Raw genomic sequence first — 19,708 nt, 5'->3', positions numbered from 1 at the left:
TTTTGTGCCCAGATTGGGGGACATTCATCAAGACTGGTGTATGAGGACGCCTCGCCCCCTTTTCCCGACAGGATTTACTAAGGGGTGCACGCCTCTAAGTAAATCCGGCTGACCCTGACCTGGTCCAGGCATTGCGAAACAAATATAATCTACCGCTCCAGTCTGTCACACTTAAAGCCTATGGACACATTTGCACTTCTGACTTTTTGCTCACTCAGTGTCAGTAATAGGGAGAGGAGCCGGGTTACACCAGCTCAGTTTGTAGCTGGAGAGAGCAGATGCAGGGCGGTTATATAGGCTGTGTACACACGTGGAGAGTGTATAGGGCTGTACAAGCCTCAGATGGCTGCGGTGTATAAGCGGAGCTCACAAGGTAGCGGGGGAACCAGAACAAAAGGAAGACAAATCACATGCGGTTTTAATAGAAAGGATGCTGACTACCTAGAATAATATATGATCTCTGACCACTGTGCACAATATTTACAGCAAAAGAATCATGTATATTCCCTTTTAATTAGACATCACAGACAGCAATACATTTACAATAGACACCGTATACACATGACTGAGGCGCAGGAGCTGACACATTGACTTCCACTGGAGCGTCACTTCCTGAGGACAAGACTTGTAGATGTCAGACTGGAGGTAAATGAGTTCATTGTTAATTCTGCTTCTCACTGAAAACCATTTCTTCCCAGTGGCGGCTTCCTGGGAAATGCGGAGTACTCGTACCCAAACTCTAGAGATTTACGAATAAGATCTTTGTTCCTATAACATGGAAAATATGGGGTAGAACACTCATTGGGTCTGTGGCCCATCTCATTGTTCTCAGGGTAAGAGTCCGGGGATCCTCTGTATTTGGAAATCCAGGTTTCAAAAATCCTGTGTACAATATGGAAGAAAAATACCACAGGTTAGTTTTAGTGAAGTGGTGAAAAAGGCAACTCTGCAAAATTATATTCTCCATCAATTGCAGCAGTGACTCAAGTTCTGGGGTTCAAGGTCAAGATGGGGTCCAACTGGTTCTCATTGTAATGTAAGAAATATCCTAGTGATTTATATATGTTACAGGAGGAAGAAGGGAAAGGGAGGACATGATGGAAACCTTTATATATGTTACAGGGGGAAGAAGGGAAAGGGGGGACATGATGGAAACCTTTATATATGTTACAGGAGGAAGAAGGGAAAGGGAGGACATGATGGAAACCTTTATATATGTTACAGGAGGAAGAAGGGAAAGGGGGGACATGATGGAAACCTTTATATATGTTACAGGAGGAAGAAGGGAAAGGGGGGACATGATGGAAACCTTTATATATGTTACAGGAGGAAGAAGGGAAAGGGGGGACATGATGGAAACCTTTATATATGTTACAGGAGGAAGAAGGGAAAGGGAAGACATGATGGAAACCTTTATATATGTTACAGGAGGAAGAAGGGAAAGGGAGGACATGATGGAAACCTTTATTTATGTTACAGGAGGAAGAAGGGAAAGGGAGGACATGATGGAAACCTTTATATATTTTACAGGAGGGAAGAAGGGAAAGGGAGGACATGATGGAAACCTTTATATATGTTATAGGAGGAAGAAGGGAAAGGGGGGACATGATGGAGACCTATATATATGGTACAGGAGGAAGAAGGGAAAGGGAGGACATGATGGAAACCTTTATATATGTTACAGGAGGAAGAAGGGAAAGGGGGAACATGATGGAAACCTTTATATATGTTACAGGAGGAAGAAGGGGTAAGATATATTATTATTATTATTATTTGTAATCCTGTGTGGGATAAACAGGTTGTAGTCAGTAGCAGTATGGTAGTAATATTTATGGTGATATCTCCTCCTTGCTTACTGGTATTATTGGTCAGTATGTTGGATTGATCAGTAACAGTATGGCAGTAATATGTATGGTGATAATATTACTACTTGCCAATATAATTTGCCTGGCATACACACTGACTAAAAGCTGGTCTGATGGGTGGACAGGGGACTTGTCTAGTATATTGTGTGGTCCCTGGTGAGGAGTACACAGTCCTTGTCTAGTATAATATGTGGTCCCTGGTTAGTATTATAGGGTATTATCTTCAGTCAGTGTATAACAGAACCTGCCACAGTGATCAACCACCTCTTGTATTTTATGCCAGGGGAGAGCTGCGCTGTGATTGGTTACTAAAGGCAATTTACACACTTTAATAAATCTGCACCATTTATTGGGTGTAGATGTGTAAGAACTTCCTAATCGTAGTTTTCCTTGGACCACTCACTTGTCTATGAAGCCGTGATGCAGGATAAATATTGGGTCATTGGCGGAAATCGGGATCTGGGACATGGTGCCTCCCATGTAGATATGGACCAGGTTGTGTATGCTCCTCTTTAGGGTTATCCCATCTGGCGCCAAGAAACCTGAAAAAAAAATGTTGTCTTAGGGTTAGTGAAATAACAAGTTACGAAGACACATCCAAACCATCTCCAGAGACAGAGAGATATGGGATAGAGAGGGTTGAGATCCAGGTATATATAGATATATAGAGAGAGGACGAGGCATGGACAGGGTAGTCATCAGCTCCTTACACACCCAGTCAGTCTCTCCTGTCTGGAAGGCCCCCCCCACCACCACCACGCACATGTAGTGCCACGTCTCTCTAAAATCACAACCCGACCTTCACCCCACACACAGAAATGTGTACCTCTAACTTTCAGTCATACAGTTACCAAATAATAGCAGAAAACCAGGAACAAATAATCTCACAATACATAAACCAAAGAATGACACAGAGCACCGACCCCCCTCCCCAGTATACAGGGAAAAAATACACTCACTATAAATATACCACCAAACCAGGGGGCGAGTGCTAGGAAGAAGCAGTGTGTGTATTATGTCTTAGAGCAGTGTTGCTCAACCTTTTCCACCCCGGGGCACCCCTTCCCAATGTTCTTCAAAATACAAAAAACTTCATTCAGTGACTCATAGGTGACGTCTTCTTTGATCTGAGGCGTCATTTTTCTTTTCCAATACAGTAGTAATTCTGCTGTTTTGTGTTATGTGCAGTAAAGTGAGTAGGTATGTTGGTTGCCCCCTATATATAGGATACCCTGCTGTACCCCCATATAGTAGTAATGCCCCCTGTCCTGCTGTCTCTCCATATAGTAATAATGCCCCCTGCTGTGCTCCCATATAGATATAATGCCTCCTGCTGTTCCCCATATAGTAATAATGTCCCCTGCTGTGCCCCCATAGTTATAGTGCCTCCTGCTGTGCCCCATATAGTAATAATGCCCCCTGCTGTGCCCCCATACAGTAATGTCTCCTGCTGTGCCCCCATATAGTAACGCCTCCTGCTGTGTCCCCCATATAGTAATAATGCCAACTGCTGTGCCTCCATATAGTAACGCCTCCTGCTGTGTCCCCCATATAGTAATAATGCCAACTGCTGTGCCTCCATATAGTAATAATGCCTCCCGCTGTGCCCCCATATAGTAATAAAGTCTCCTGCTGTGCCTCCAAATACTAATAATGTCCCCTGCTGTGCCCCCATATAGTAATGTCCCCTGCTGTGCCTCCATATAGTAACACCTCCTGCTAAGTCCTAAATAGTAATAATGCCTCCTGCTGTGCCTCCATATAGTAACACCTCCTGCTGTGTCCTAAATAGTAATAATGCCTCCTGCTGTGCCCCCATATAGTAATAATGCCACCTGCTGTGCCTCCATATAGTAATAATGCCTCCTGCTGTGCCTCCATATAGTAATAATGCCTCCTGCTGTGTCTCCATATAGTAACACCTTCTGCTGTGTCCTAAATAGTAATAATGCCTTCTGCTGTGCCCCCATATAGTAATAATGAAAACTGCTGTGCCTCCATATAGTAATAATGCCTCCTGCTGTGCCTCCATATAGTAATAATGTCTCCTGCTGTGCCCTCCATACAGTAATAATGTCTCCTGCTGTGCCCTCCATATAGTAATAATGCCCCCTGCTGTGCCCCCATATAGTAACGCCTCCTGCTGTGTCCCCCATATAGTAATAATTTCTCCTGATGTGCCCCCATATAGTAATAATGCCAACTGCTGTGCCTCCATATAATAATAATGTCCCCTGCTGTGCCCTTCATATAGTAATAATGTCTCCTGCTGTGCCCTCCATATAGTAATGTCTCCTGCTGTGCCCCCATATAGTAATAATGTCTCCCGTTGTGCCCTATATATTGTAATAATGTCCCCTGCTGTGCCCCATATAGTAATAATGCCTCCTGCTGCTCCCCCATAATAATAATGTCCCTGCTGTGCTGTCCATATAGTAATAATGCCCCCCTGCTGTGTCCCCAGAGAATAATGTCTCCACTCCCAGCTGTCTGTACCTACTGTACCTATAGTAATAATGTCCCCTGTTGTGCCTCCATATAGTAATAATGCCCCTGCTGTACCCCCCATATAGTTATAATGCCCCCCCGGGTGTCCCCCCATATAATAAATTATTACAGTGGTACCTTGGTTTAAGAGTAACTTGGATTGAGAGTGTTTTGCAAGAAGAGCTTACAGTTTTTCACAATTGTAACTTGGTTTAGGAGCATTGCTTTGGTTTAAGAGCTCCCTGGGTGGGATGGGGAGGGGCATGGTCTGCATAGCTGGGTCTACAGCACTGTACTCACCTTCCAAATCATAGCAGATCCACTTCAGGCTGGGGCTTACATCAGGGTACAGGACTGTGGAGGTAATCTCTCCATAGCTTTAACCCCTCTCTCTCCGCTTCCTGCTGTCTGTACCTGTGGAGTGGCCATTGTCTCCGCTCTCCGCTGTCTGTACCTATAGTAATAATGCCCCTGCTGTGCCCCCCATATAGTTATAATGCCCCCGGCTGTGCCCCCATATAGTTATAATGCTCCCGACTGTGCCCCCATATAAAAATGATTACAGTGTTACCTTGGTTTAAGAGTAACTTGGATTGAGAGTGTTTTGCAAGAAGAGCTCACAATTTTTCAAAATTGTGACTTGGTTTAAGAGCATTGCTTTGGTTTAAGAGCTCCTGGTATTGGGTGGAAGGGGGAGTAGAGGAGGGGCATGGTCTGCATAGCGGGGTCTACAGCCCTGTACTCTGACCCAGGAAGTCTTCATCACCTTCCAAATCATAGCAGATCCACTTCAGGCTGGGGCTTACATCAGGGGACGGGACTGTGGAGGTAATCTCTCCATAGCTGTAACCCCTCTCTCCCCGGACAGAGAGTGCTGCATGTATGTGTCCACATCTGTCCTGCTCATTCCTTCCTGCTCCCTGCAGTCTTTGTCAGCCCTTGTGTTTCCCATCCTCTCCATTCCTGTACAATAAATTATATCACAGATTCTGCTGTTTCTGAATGTTTGTTTCATTTGTCTTACATGCTATTCAGAGTAAAAAAATATTATTTTTGGGGTGTGGAACCAATTGTCTGCATTTCAATTATTTCTTAAGGAAAAATTTGCTTTGCTTTATTAGTGATTTGGATTACAAGCACAGTCCCGGAACGAATTATGCTGGTAACCCAAAGCACCACTGTATATAACAATGGGGAGTGGCCCAAACAATCTCTAGCTGACTGCATTATGGCAAGTGAAGTGAACGGGTCCTGCTGCACTACACCACACTATATGTCAGCATCTCTTTGGTGGTGGGATGCTGAAAGTGTACCTGTCATTATAAAAAAAAAAAAAAAAAATTTACATGTCATAGAGACACCATAGAGCAGGGGTCCTCAACTGGTGGAGGCCAGCTGTCTGGACCCCTGCTGCAGCTCAGTATACCTGTATACTGAGCTGTGCTGCTCCCCTCTGCACAGTAACTATGAGCGCTCGTAACGCATTCTCATAGCTACCGTGCAGCAGCACTGACAGAGAGGGAGCCCCCTCTCTGGCTCCCTCCCTGTCAGTCACCCCTCACTGGCCGCAGCGGTCACAAGAGTGAAGAGGGCCCATGGTAAAGTTAATCCACCCCTGTAAGCACCATTGTCTCAGCTCCCTGCTGTCTGTACCTGTGGAGGGGCCATTGTCTCAGCTCCCTGCTGTCTGTACCTGTGGAGGCCATTGTCTCTGCTCCCTGCTGTCTGTACCTGTGGAGGCCATTGTCTCTGCTCCCTGCTGTCTGTACCTGTGGAGGCCATTGTCTCCACTCCTTGCTGTCTGTACCTGTGGAAAAACCATTGTCTCAGCTCCCTGCTGTCTGTACCTGTGGAGGGGCCATTGTCTCAGCTCCCTGCTGTCTGTACCTGTGGAGGGGCCATTGTCTCAGCTCCCTGCTGTCTGTACCTGTGGAGGGGCCATTGTCTCAGCTCCCTGCTGTCTGTACCTGTGGAGGGGCCATTGTCTCCGCTCCCTGCTGTCTATAGCTGTGGAGGGGCCATTGTCTCAGCTCCCTGCTGTCTGTACCTGTGGAGGCCATTGTCTCCACTCCCTGCTGACTGTCTGGAAGCACAGATGGATATATGAAAGATACCATGTGTCTCCATGACCTAACAGCATTTAACAGTGTCAGCAGTTTGGAACAAGAATTAACATTTTCCCCTGTAAGGTCTGCTTCTCCATTGTCCAGATTCCAACAGATCATTCTCCATTTACGCCAACACTCTTTCGTTGAGATTTTCTTCAACAGGCTAAAGGGAACAAATGCCATCCATGTGGCCGCTTCTCCAAAAGGTGTTCCCCATGCTACAACTACTCTACGCAGGATTGTGATATCCCAACTGGGAAGCTTGCTATGAAATAATGGCATCAGCTCTTTCAAGGAGGTAGCTTTCTAGTGGAGATGAGCGACCCTGGAGCAGCTGGAGTCCATTCGAACCCGATCGTTCGGCATGTGATTAGCGGTGGCGGCTGAACTTGAATAAAGCCCTAAGGCTATGTGGAAATCATGGATATAGTCATTGGCTGCATCCATGTTTTCCAGACAACCTTAGAGCTTTATCCAACTTCAGCCGCCCCCGCTAATCACATGCCGAACGATCGGGATCGGATGGACTGGAGCATGCTGGAGGTTCGCTCATCTCTACTTCCTAGCGTAGAACATAGAATAACTTCTGTAAAAAGTAGGATAGTGTGGCCCTAGGCTGAAACCACTCCACTGCCCCTACCTGCTCCACCCCAACCAGCGGCGATGGTCTCTATGGGGACTAAACGCACAGGACTTCAACTACACACAGATAGTCAGACAGACCAGGTCAAAGCTAGGAGAGGCTGAATGGTCTCGCCGACATATAATTTACCGCAAGGGCATATAATGATATAAATCACTCTCTCCCCCAGTGCCTCTATCTTACCAATGCATTATGTAAGAGCAGATAGAGGCACTGGGGGTGAGAGGGACGACCAAAGGACACTTACACAAAGAAAACAAGGTACTTTCCCGTGTCTTAGATGTGCCCAATGCACTAATGTTCAGAAAGGGAGCTCATTTACCCATCCCCCTCACAGGTAAGAGTTATCACATCAGGGACAGTTCGCCTGTGACAGTAAGAACGGGATTTATATCATCATATGCCCTTGCGGTAAATTATATGTCGGCGAGACCATTCAGCCCATTAAAGACAGAGTTTCCAAACATAAACTATCAGGTGCGGTAACTGGTTTTTACCCATACCCCATCATTTCAGAGAAGCCGCCATAACATTGCACAGTTACGATTTCAAGTGACAGAAAAAGTGCAGATACCTAGGCGAGGCGGGAATATTAAAAAACTATTACGCCGTCGGGAAGCGTTTTGGATCCATACCCTGCAAACCCTCAAACCTATGGGTCTTAACAGAGACTATGATTTATCTATACTCACTTAGGCTATGTTCACACTACGTAAAATAATGGCCGTTGTCTGCACCACAAAACTACGGCCGTTGTTTTGAGGTTCCCTATAATGACTGCAATGCAATGTAACTACATCCGTTGAATTCACACTACGTATCAGATAACGGCCGTTGTTTATATGGCCCCTTATAAAATGAACATGTCAATTATTTCCGGCCGGTAATCCTGCAACAACGGCCGTGGATTCCAATGCGGCCGCGAACGTAAAACTTATATCTGCCGAATTAAACTTGATTTTGATGTAATTAATTGGTTAAAGTGGTTTCTTGGGCTGGGCGCAGTATTTAAAGTAAATGACCTGTTTCATCCCGTTTATAATCATGCTAGGAATCAAAATTAAACAACGGCCGTAGTTTCACAACTAGCCCGTATGATCGTAATTCTACAGCCGTTGTTTTGGCCTCAAAATAACGGCTGTTGAAAACAACGGCCGTTATTTATTGTAGTGTGAACATAGCCTTAAGCTGTATTTTATATGATCTGTTAATTGTTTTTTATCTAATTTTATGTCTTGTCTTTTCCAGATATGTCTTATTGAAAATAATGAAAACGAGACGGTGGAAGGTTAATGTAAATTCATGTGATACTAATTCCACCATTTAGATCTGGTGTTACTAACACAATGTGTATGATGTCTATTTTGTGTTTGTAAATGTCTAGCTAATGTCTCTTTATAGTCTATGGGGGGCATTTATTAAGTCTGACGTTTTTTACGCCGGACTTATAAATGCCCCCGCAGCTCCAGCGCTACGGGGATTTATGTAGAGGCGGACTGCCTCTACATAAATCCCGTGCGCGGCGGTGCGCACCGCCGAAAACCTACGCCAGCTGAGGACTGGAGTAGGTTTTCGGCGTACATTTGGGCGGAACGGATGGTAAATCGCGCGGACTCTGAGTCCGCACCCTCCGTTCCGCCCACTACACACCCCCTTTCTGCCCCCCTGGCGTACTCGGCGGAAAGTGCCGATTTGCGAATATTTTATTCTTCACATAGTTACCATGGTAGTGATGTGTCCGCTCACGGGACGCCCAGCTGATCGCTCATCCACGCCCGCCATGATGACGTAGGAGGGAGTGTCTTAGTGCTGGCCGAGATGACGTCTGGATTGAGCGCCCCAGTGGTAGTTAGGCACCTGGGTCAGGTCCAAATCTCAGCAACAAAGGTACAAGGACTCCACCGAGGCAATGAAAGCTAATCCCAGGACTCTATGGCCAGCAGACACCTGTGTACATAGTGCAGTAGAGAAAGCACCAATTGGCCTGGTGTTCCTGCTTTCTGGTTAACCCCTTGAGGACCAGGCCCAAAATGACCCAGTGGACTGCGCCAATTTTAATTTTTGCTCTTTTGTTTTTTCCTCCTCCCCTTCTAAGAGCTCTAGCACTTTCAGTTTTCTATCTACAGGGCCATGTAAGGACTTGTTTTTTTCAGGAACAGGTATTCTTTGGCGGCTTTTATTATACAATAACATGTATGACAGCCCCCCCCCCAAAAAAATATTATTTATGAAAATATAAATAAAGAAAAAATAATGCAATATTGTAACTTTGGGGGGTTCCTGTGTCTACTTAATGCACTATATGGTAAATGCGACAAATATTCTATAGGTCAGTCTGAACACAACAACCGTATGTAGATTTACATAGATTTTCTATTTTTTATTTTTAATGAAATCCTTTTGTTATTTGCAATTATTAATAAAACGGCCCTATTGTGACTCCTATAACGGTTTTAGTTTTTCACCTACAGGTCTGTATGGGGGCATTTTTTGCACTATGATCTCTAGTTTTTATTAATACCATATTTGTGTACGTCCGATGTTTTGATCACTTTTTATTTTTTATATAATGTAATGTAACAAAAAATGTGTAATCCTGGCACTTTTTTCCCCTCTTTTCGTTTACGCAGTTCGCTGTACGGGATGGCGATTGTTATATTGTAATAGATCGGATAATTATGCACACTACGGTATATAATATGTTTATTTATTTAATTATTTTTATACGTTTTATTTATATTATGGGAAAGGGGGTGATTTAAACTTTTATTGGGGGAGGGGCTTTGGGGTATTTTTAAAAACATTTTTACTTTTTTTTTACACACTTTAAGTCACCTAGCGAGACTTTTACATGCAATACTTAGAATGCATACACTGTACAATGCTATGCCATAGGCCTAGCATTGATCAGTGTAATAGGCGCTCTGCTCATTGAGCCTGTCTGTGGCCATAGGCCTAGCATTGATCAGTGTAATAGGCGCTCTGCTCATTGAGCCTGTCTGTGGCCATAGGCCTAGCATTGATCAGTGTAATAGGCGCTCTGCTCATTGAGCCTGCCTGTGGCCATAGGCCTAGCATTGATCAGTGTTATCGGCGATCTGCTCATTGAGCCTGTCTGTGGCCATAGGCAAAGCATTGATCAGTGTGATAGGCACTCTGCTCATTAAGCCTGCCTGTGGCCATAGGCCTAGCATTGATCAGTGTGATAGGTGCTCTGCTCATTGAGCCTGCCTGTGGCCATAGGCAAAGCATTGATCAGTGTGATAGGTGATCTGCTCATTAAGCCTGCCTGTGGCCATAGGCCTAGCATTGATCAGTGTAATAGGCGCTCTGCTCATTGAGCCTGTCTGTGGCCATAGGCCTAGCATTGATCAGTGTAATAGGTGATCTGCTCATTGAGCCTGCCTGTGGCCATAGGCCTAGCATTGATCAGTGTTATCGGCGATCTGCTCATTGAGCCTGTCTGTGGCCATAGGCAAAGCATTGATCAGTGTGATAGGCGCTCTGCTCATTGATATACACAGTTCCAAGAGTTCTGCGGCACTACAGGTCCCAGCTTGGAGGTATATAAAAGGACTCTTCTCTCTCCCTCTTAGGTGTAGGTGGTGCTCAGCTGTACAGTGGTTCAGGTAAATCCAAGCATAGAAAGAGGATATTCCAGCGGCACTTCACCATAAAATTTCACATTTTCTTGAGAAAGCGCCAGACAGGCGTAAAAAGTCAGGATAGAGGGGTAACCCCATCATATATAATATAGTATATACCTGTAGGGATCAGGATACAGGGGTAACCCCATCATATATAATATAGTATATACCTGTAGGGATCAGGATAGAGGGGGATTCCCATCATATATAATATAGTATATACCTGTAGGGATCAGGATACAGGGGTAACCCCATCATATATAATATAGTATATACCTGTAGGGATCAGGATACAGGGGATTCCCATCATATATAATATAGTATATACCTGTAGGGATCAGGATAGAGGGGTAACCCCATCATATATAATATAGTATATACCTGTAGGGATCAGGATACAGGGGTAACCCCATCATATATAATATAGTATATACCTGTAGGGATCAGGATACAGGGGTAACCCCATCATATATAATATAGTATATACCTGTAGGGATCAGGATACAGGGGGAGTCCCATCATATATAATATAGTATATACCTGTAGGGATCAGGATACAGGGGGAACCCCATCATATATAATATAGTATATACCTGTAGGGATCAGGATACAGGGGTAACCCCATCATATATAATATAGTATATACCTGTAGGGATCAGGATACAGGGGTAACCCCATCATATATAATATAGTATATACCTGTAGGGATCAGGATACAGGGGGAGTCCCATCATATATAATATAGTATATACCTGTAGGGATCAGGATACAGGGGGAACCCCATCATATATAATATAGTATATACCTGTAGGGATCAGGATACAGGGGTAACCCCATCATATATAATATAGTATATACCTGTAGGGATCAGGATAGAGGGGGATTCCCATCATATATAATATAGTATATACCTGTAGGGATCAGGATACAGGGGGAGTCCCATCATATATAATATAGTATATACCTGTAGGGATCAGGATACAGGGGGAGTCCCCTATAATGCACACCTATAAACTCCTTCCCCACTTCTATCAGTGACCAGATTGGAGAGTGTGCCTAATAGGGTGTCTCCTGTGGCTGTAACCCCATGGCTCCCCCCTTCTTAGCTTTTGGGGTTGAGCTCTTTTCTATGTAGATTCACAAGCTGCTGCCATCCGTTGTCTCTGGGTTTTGTATGTAGAAGAACATAGACAATTTAGGATTTCCTGACTGGGAGACACCATGGGGGGGATTTATGAAGACCGGTCTTATAATAGGCTCCGCCCCTTTTTCCCAGGCAGGGAAAGCTCCCCAGCCCGCCCATCGGGTGATCGGGGCATGCGGCAGGCGTCCGTTTCATTAATCTCCCCCCTAGTGTATCCGCTGCCCTGTATACGCTGTGCAGGGTGACGCCCACTCCGCTCTCCGCCAACCATTGCCTATTCCTACCTGCTGGATGGAGAGATCACTAGATTTCAGGACAGATTTGCCTTCACCATTTGGTCCCGTCTGACTTTGTTCCCATCTGTTCTTCAGCCGTCTCAGACTCCGCACTGTTATAGTCAGGTACATAACTTCATACAGACCACAATACTCCCCAAGTCTCCATGACACGGTGCCGTAACCATCACTGATTGTGGAGACGTCACACTAGACCTCCAGCAGCTTGGATTGTGTCCGCTCTCCCCCCAGCAGCTTGGATTGTGTCCGCTCTCCCCCCAGCAGCTTGGATTGTGTCCGCTCTCCCCCCAGCAGCTTGGATTGTGTCCGCTCTCCCCCCAGCAGCTTGGATTGTGTCCGCTCTCCCCCCAGCAGCCTGGATTGTGTCCGCTCTTCCTCCAGCAGCCTGGATTGTGTCCGCTCTCCCCCCAGCAGCTTGGATTGTGTCCGCTCTCCCCCCAGCAGCTTGGATTGTGTCCGCTCTCCCTCCAGCAGCTTGGATTGTGTCCGCTCTCCCCCCAGCAGCTTGGATTGTCTCCGCTCTTCCTCCAGCAGCTTGGATTGTGTCCGCTCTCCCCCCAGCAGCTTGGATTGTCTCCGCTCTTCCTCCAGCAGCTTGGATTGTCTCCGCTCTCCCCCCAGCAGCTTGGATTGTGTCCGCTCTCCCCCCAGCAGCTTGGAATGTGTCCGCTCTTCCTCCAGCAGCTTGGATTGTCTCCGCTCTTCCTCCAGCAGCTTGGATTGTGTCCGCTCTTCCTCCAGCAGCTTGGATTGTGTCCGCTCTCCCCCCAGCAGCTTGGATTGTGTCCGCTCTCCCCCCAGCAGCTTGGATTGTCTCCGCTCTCCCCCCAGCAGCTTGGATTGTCTCCGCTCTCCCCCCAGCAGCTTGGATTGTGTCCGCTCTTCCTCCAGCAGCTTGGATTGTCTCCGCTCTCCCCCCAGCAGCTTGGATTGTGTCCGCTCTCCCCCCAGCAGCTTGGATTGTCTCTGCTCTTCCTCCAGCAGCTTGGATTGTGTCCGCTCTCCTCCCAGCAGCTTGGATTGTGTCCGCTCTTCCTCCAGCAGCTTGGATTGTGTCCGCTCTTCCTCCAGCAGCTTGGATTGTGTCCGCTCTTCCCCCAGCAGCTTGGATTGTCTCCGCTCTCCCCCCAGCAGCTTGGATTGTCTCCGCTCTCCCCCCAGCAGCTTGGATTGTCTCCGCTCTCCCCCCAGCATCTTGGATTGTCTCCGCTCTTCCTCTAGCAGCTTGGATTGTGTCCGCTCTCCCTCCAGCAGCTTGGATTGTGTCCGCTCTCCCCCCAGCAGCTTGGATTGTCTCCGCTCTTCCTCCAGCAGCTTGGATTGTGTCCGCTCTCCCCCCAGCAGCTTGGATTGTCTCCGCTCTTCCTCCAGCAGCTTGGATTGTCTCCGCTCTCCCCCCAGCAGCTTGGATTGTGTCCGCTCTCCCCCCAGCAGCTTGGATTGTGTCCGCTCTTCCTCCAGCAGCTTGGATTGTGTCCGCTCTCCCTCCAGCAGCTTGGATTGTGTCCGCTCTTCCTCCAGCAGCTTGGATTGTGTCCGCTCTCCCCCCAGCAGCTTGGATTGTCTCCGCTCTCCCCCCAGCAGCTTGGATTGTCTCCGCTCTCCCCCCAGCAGCTTGGATTGTCTCCGCTCTCCCCCCAGCAGCTTGGATTGTGTCCGCTCTCCCCCCAGCAGCTTGGATTGTGTCCGCTCTCCCCCCAGCAGCTTGGATTGTCTCCGCTCTCCCCCCAGCAGCTTGGATTGTGTCCGCTCTCCCCCCAGCAGCTTGGATTGTCTCTGCTCTTCCTCCAGCAGCTTGGATTGTGTCCGCTCTCCTCCCAGCAGCTTGGATTGTGTCCGCTCTTCCTCCAGCAGCTTGGATTGTGTCCGCTCTTCCTCCAGCAGCTTGGATTGTGTCCGCTCTTCCCCCAGCAGCTTGGATTGTCTCCGCTCTCCCCCCAGCAGCTTGGATTGTCTCCACTCTCCCCCCAGCAGCTTGGATTGTCTCCGCTCTCCCCCCAGCATCTTGGATTGTCTCCGCTCTTCCTCCAGCAGCTTGGATTGTGTCCGCTCTTCCCCCAGCAGCTTGGATTGTGTCCGCTCTTCCTCCAGCAGCTTGGATTGTGTCCGCTCTCCCCCCAGCAGCCTGGATTGTGTCCGCTCTTCCTCCAGCAGCTTGGATTGTGTCCGCTCTCCCCCCAGCAGCTTGGATTGTGTCCGCTCTTCCTCCAGCAGCTTGGATTGTGTCCGCTCTCCCCCCAGCAGCTTGGACTGTGTCTGCTCTTCCTCCAGACTCTGGGACCTTGATTTCCGAAAGAAATGCAAAATTTACTTTAATCTGAAACCCCCTGTGACCACTGAGCAGCGTTCTTTTTCCTCCTTGACCCAGGTAAGAGGCTTCTGGCATTGTCTATTGGCCATCTTCCTCTCCAACCGTTATACTGACGTCTCCCCACTGTGCCAGTCACTGCACTGGTTACCCATTAAGTGCAGAATTCAGGTCCAACTCCTCACCCAGAGCGACTGACTTTCTGGCAGAGGAAGTGATTACGTTGCTCTCCCGGTCCCTGTGCAGTAGTGTGCATAAACCCCACAATACATATATTATATCTACAACTATACATATACCCCACCATACATACAATATACATATAGTATACACTCCACAATACATATACTATAATATATACTAGAAAATGTACCCGGCGCTGCCCGGGTATAAAGTGTCGGTGTATTAATTAGATTTGTTCTAAGGTGCCCAGGAGGCCAAGCTAAAGGTATTGTTTCATCTGAGTTAATCAGTGGAATTAGTGTATACCTGTAGTGCATAGTTGGAGGGGTTCTGTATACCCACAATGTATAGTTCTTAGGGGTCTCGCATATCTGTAGTGCATAGTTGGGGGGGCTGTATACCTATAGTGTATAGTTGGGGGGGTCCTGTATACCTGTAGTGTGTAGTTGGGGGGGGCTGTATACCTGTAGTGTATAGTTGAGGAAGGTCCTGTATACCTGCAGTGTACAGTTGTTGAAGGTCCTGTATACCTGTACTGTATAGTTCGGGGGTCCTGTATACCTGTAGTATATAGTTGGTGCTGTATACCTGTAATGTATAGTTGGTGGAGGTCTTGTATACCTGTAGTTTATAGTTTGAGGGTCCTGGATACCTGTAGTGTAGAATTGGTAGAGGTCTTGTATACCTGTAGTATATAGTTCGGGGGTCCTGTATACCTGTAGTGTATAGTTTGGGGTCCTATATACCTGTAGTATATAGCTGGTGGAGTTCCTGTATACCTGTAGTATATAGCTTGGGGTCCTGTATACTTGTAGTATAGACATACACTTACAGTACAGCATACACTACATACAGCATATACTATATACACTACATGCAGCATATACTATATACACTACATACAGCATATACTACATACAGCATACAGTACAGCATATACTATATACACTACTTACAGCATATACCATATACACAGCATACAGTACAGCATATACTATATACACTACATACAGCATACAGTACAGCATATACTATATACACTACATACAGCATATACTATATACACTACATACAGCATACAGTACAGCATATACTATATACACTACATACAGCATATACCATATACACTACATGCAGCATATACTATATACACTACATACAGCATATACCATATACACTACATACAGCATATACTATATACACTACATGCAGCATATACTATATACACTACATACAGCATATACTACATACAGCATACAGTACAGCATATACTATATACACTACATGCAGCATATACTATATACACTACATGCAGCATAAACTATATACACTACATGCAGCATATACTATATACACTACATACAGCATATACTATATACACTACATACAGCATACAGTACAGCATATACTATATACACTACTTACAGCATACAGTACAGCATATACTATATACACTACATACAGTACAGCATATACCATATACACTACATACAGCATATACTATATACACTACATACAGCATATACTATATACACTACATACAGCATACAGTACAGCATATACTAAATACACTACCTACAGCATACAGTACAGCATATACTATATACACTACCTACAGCATACAGTACAGCATATACTATATACACTATATACAGCATATACTATATACACTACATGCAGCATATACTATATACACTACATACAGCATATACTATATACACTACATACAGCACCGCATATACCATATACACTACATACAGTACAGCATATACTATATACACTACATACAGCATATACCATATACACTACATACAGCATATACTATATACACTACATACAGCATATACACTACATGCAGCATATACTATATACACTACATGCAGCATATACTATATACACTACATACAGCATACAGTACAGCATATACCATATACACTACATACAGCATACAGAACAGCATATACTATACACACTACATACAGCATACTATATACACTACATGCAGCATATACTATATACAGCATACAGTACAGCATATACTATATACACTACATACAGCATATACTATATACACTACATACAGTACAGCATATACTATATACACTACATACAGCATATACTATATACAGCATATACTATGTACACTACATGCAGCATATACTATATACACTACATACAGCATATACTATATACACTACATACAGCATACACTACATACAGCATATACTATATACACTACATACAGCATACAGTACAGCATATACTATATACACTACATGCAGCATATACTATATACACTACATACAGCATATACTACATACAGCATACAGTACAGCATATACTATATACACTACATACAGCATATACTATATACACTACATACAGCATATACTATATACACTACATGCAGCATATACTATATAAACTACATGCAGCATATACTATATAAACTACATGCAGCATATACTATATACACTACATGCAGCATATACTATATACACTACATACAGCATATACTATATACACTACATGCAGCATATACTATATACACTACATGCAGCATATACTATATACACTACATGCAGCATATACTATATACACTACATACAGCATATACTATATACACTACATACAGTATATACTATACTACATGCAGCATATACTATATACACTACATGCAGCATATACTATATACACTACATGCAGCATATACTATATACACTACATACAGCATATACTACATACAGTACAGCATATACTATATACACTACTTACAGCATACAGTACAGCATATACTATATACACTACATACAGTTACAGCATATACCTATATACACTACATGCAGCATATACTATATTACAACTACATACAGCATATACTATATACACTACATACAGCATATACTATATACACTACATACAGCATATACTATATACACTACATAACAGCACACAGTACAGCATATACTATATAACACTACATACAGCATATACTATATACACTACATACAGCATACAGTACAATATATATACACTACATACAGCACACAGTACAGCATATACTATATACACTACATACAGCATATACTAGTACTAGCAATACTATACAGCATACCGTACAGATATACTATATTACACTACATCATCAGTACAGCATATACTATATACACTACATACAGCATATACTATATACAGCATATACTATGTACACTACATGCAGCATATACTATATACACTACATACAGCACACAGTACAGCATATACTATATACACTACATACAGCATATACTATATACAACATATACTATGTACACTACATGCAGCATATACTATATACACTACATACAGCATATACTACATACACTACATACAGCATATACTATATACACTACATACACTACATACAGCATATACTATATACACTACATACAGCATACACTACATACAGCATATACTATATACACTACATACAGCATACAGTACAGCATATACTATATACACTACATGCAGCATATACTATATACACTACATACAGCATATACTACATACAGCATACAGTACAGCATATACTATATACACTACATACAGCATATACTATATACACTACATACAGCATATACTATATACACTACATACAGCATATACTATATATACTATATACACTACATGCAGCATATACTATATAAACTACATGCAGCATATACTATATAAACTACATGCAGCATATACTATATACACTACATACAGCATATACTATATACACTACATGCAGCATATACTATATACACTACATGCAGCATATACTATATACACTACATGCAGCATATACTACATACACTACATACAGCATATACTATATACACTACATACAGCATATACTATACTACATGCAGCATATACTATATACACTACATGCAGCATATACTATATACACTACATGCAGCATATACTACATACAGCATATACTACATACAGTACAGCATATACTATATACACTACTTACAGCATACAGTACAGCATATACTATATACACTACATACAGTACAGCATATACTATATACACTACATGCAGCATATACTATATACACTACATACAGCATATACTATATACACTACATACAGCATATACTATATACACTACATACAGCATATACTATATACACTACATACAGCACACAGTACAGCATATACTATATACACTACATACAGCATATACTATATACACTACATACAGCATATACTATATACACTACATACAGCACACAGTACAGCATATACTATATACACTACATACAGCATATACTATATACACTACATACAGCATACAGTACAGAATATACTATATACACTACATACAGCATACAGTACAGCATATACTATATACACTACCTACAGCATACAGTACAGCATATACTATATACACTACATACAGCATATAATATATACACTACATACAGCATACAGTACAGCATATACCATATACACTACATACAGCATATACTATATACACTACATGCAGCATATACTATATACACTACATACAGCATATACTATATACACTACATACAGCATACAGTACAGCATATACTATATACACTACATGCAGCATATACTATATACACTACATACAGTACAGTATATACTATATACACAACATGCAGCATATACTATATACACTACATACAGTACAGCATATACTATATACACTACATACAGCATATACTATATACACTACATACAGCATATACTATATACACTACATGCAGCATATACTATGTACACTACATACAGCATATACTATATACACTACATGCAGCATATACTATATACACTACATACAGCATATACTACATACAGCATACAGTACAGCATATACTATATATACTACATACAGCATATACTATATACACTACATACAGCATATACTATATACACTACATGCAGCATATACTATATAAACTACATGCAGCATATACTATATACACTACATACAGCATATACTATATACACTACATGCAGCATATACT

At 43.5% G+C, this 19,708-nt stretch overlaps 1 protein-coding gene across 2 annotated transcripts in view; it reads right to left on the bottom strand.

The window, feature by feature from the left end:
* Nucleotides 1-513: 513 nt before the first annotated feature.
* LOC138784961 (tyrosinase-like) overlaps nt 514-19,708 on the bottom strand; it is a 36,571-nt gene continuing 17,376 nt past the window's right edge. For both annotated transcript variants that reach the window (XM_069960672.1, XM_069960673.1), the window contains exons 4-5: nt 2,269-2,407; nt 514-882 (exon numbers count right to left, since the gene is read on the bottom strand). In XM_069960672.1, coding sequence (XP_069816773.1) covers nt 675-882; nt 2,269-2,407 — 347 coding nt within the window. In that variant the 3' untranslated portion in view covers nt 514-674. The remainder of the gene's footprint in view (nt 883-2,268; nt 2,408-19,708) is intronic.

This window comes from Dendropsophus ebraccatus, chromosome 2 (assembly GCF_027789765.1).
Source record: "Dendropsophus ebraccatus isolate aDenEbr1 chromosome 2, aDenEbr1.pat, whole genome shotgun sequence".
Classification (NCBI taxonomy): Eukaryota; Metazoa; Chordata; class Amphibia; order Anura; family Hylidae; genus Dendropsophus; species Dendropsophus ebraccatus.
This window is presented reverse-complemented; position numbering and strand designations above follow the sequence as displayed.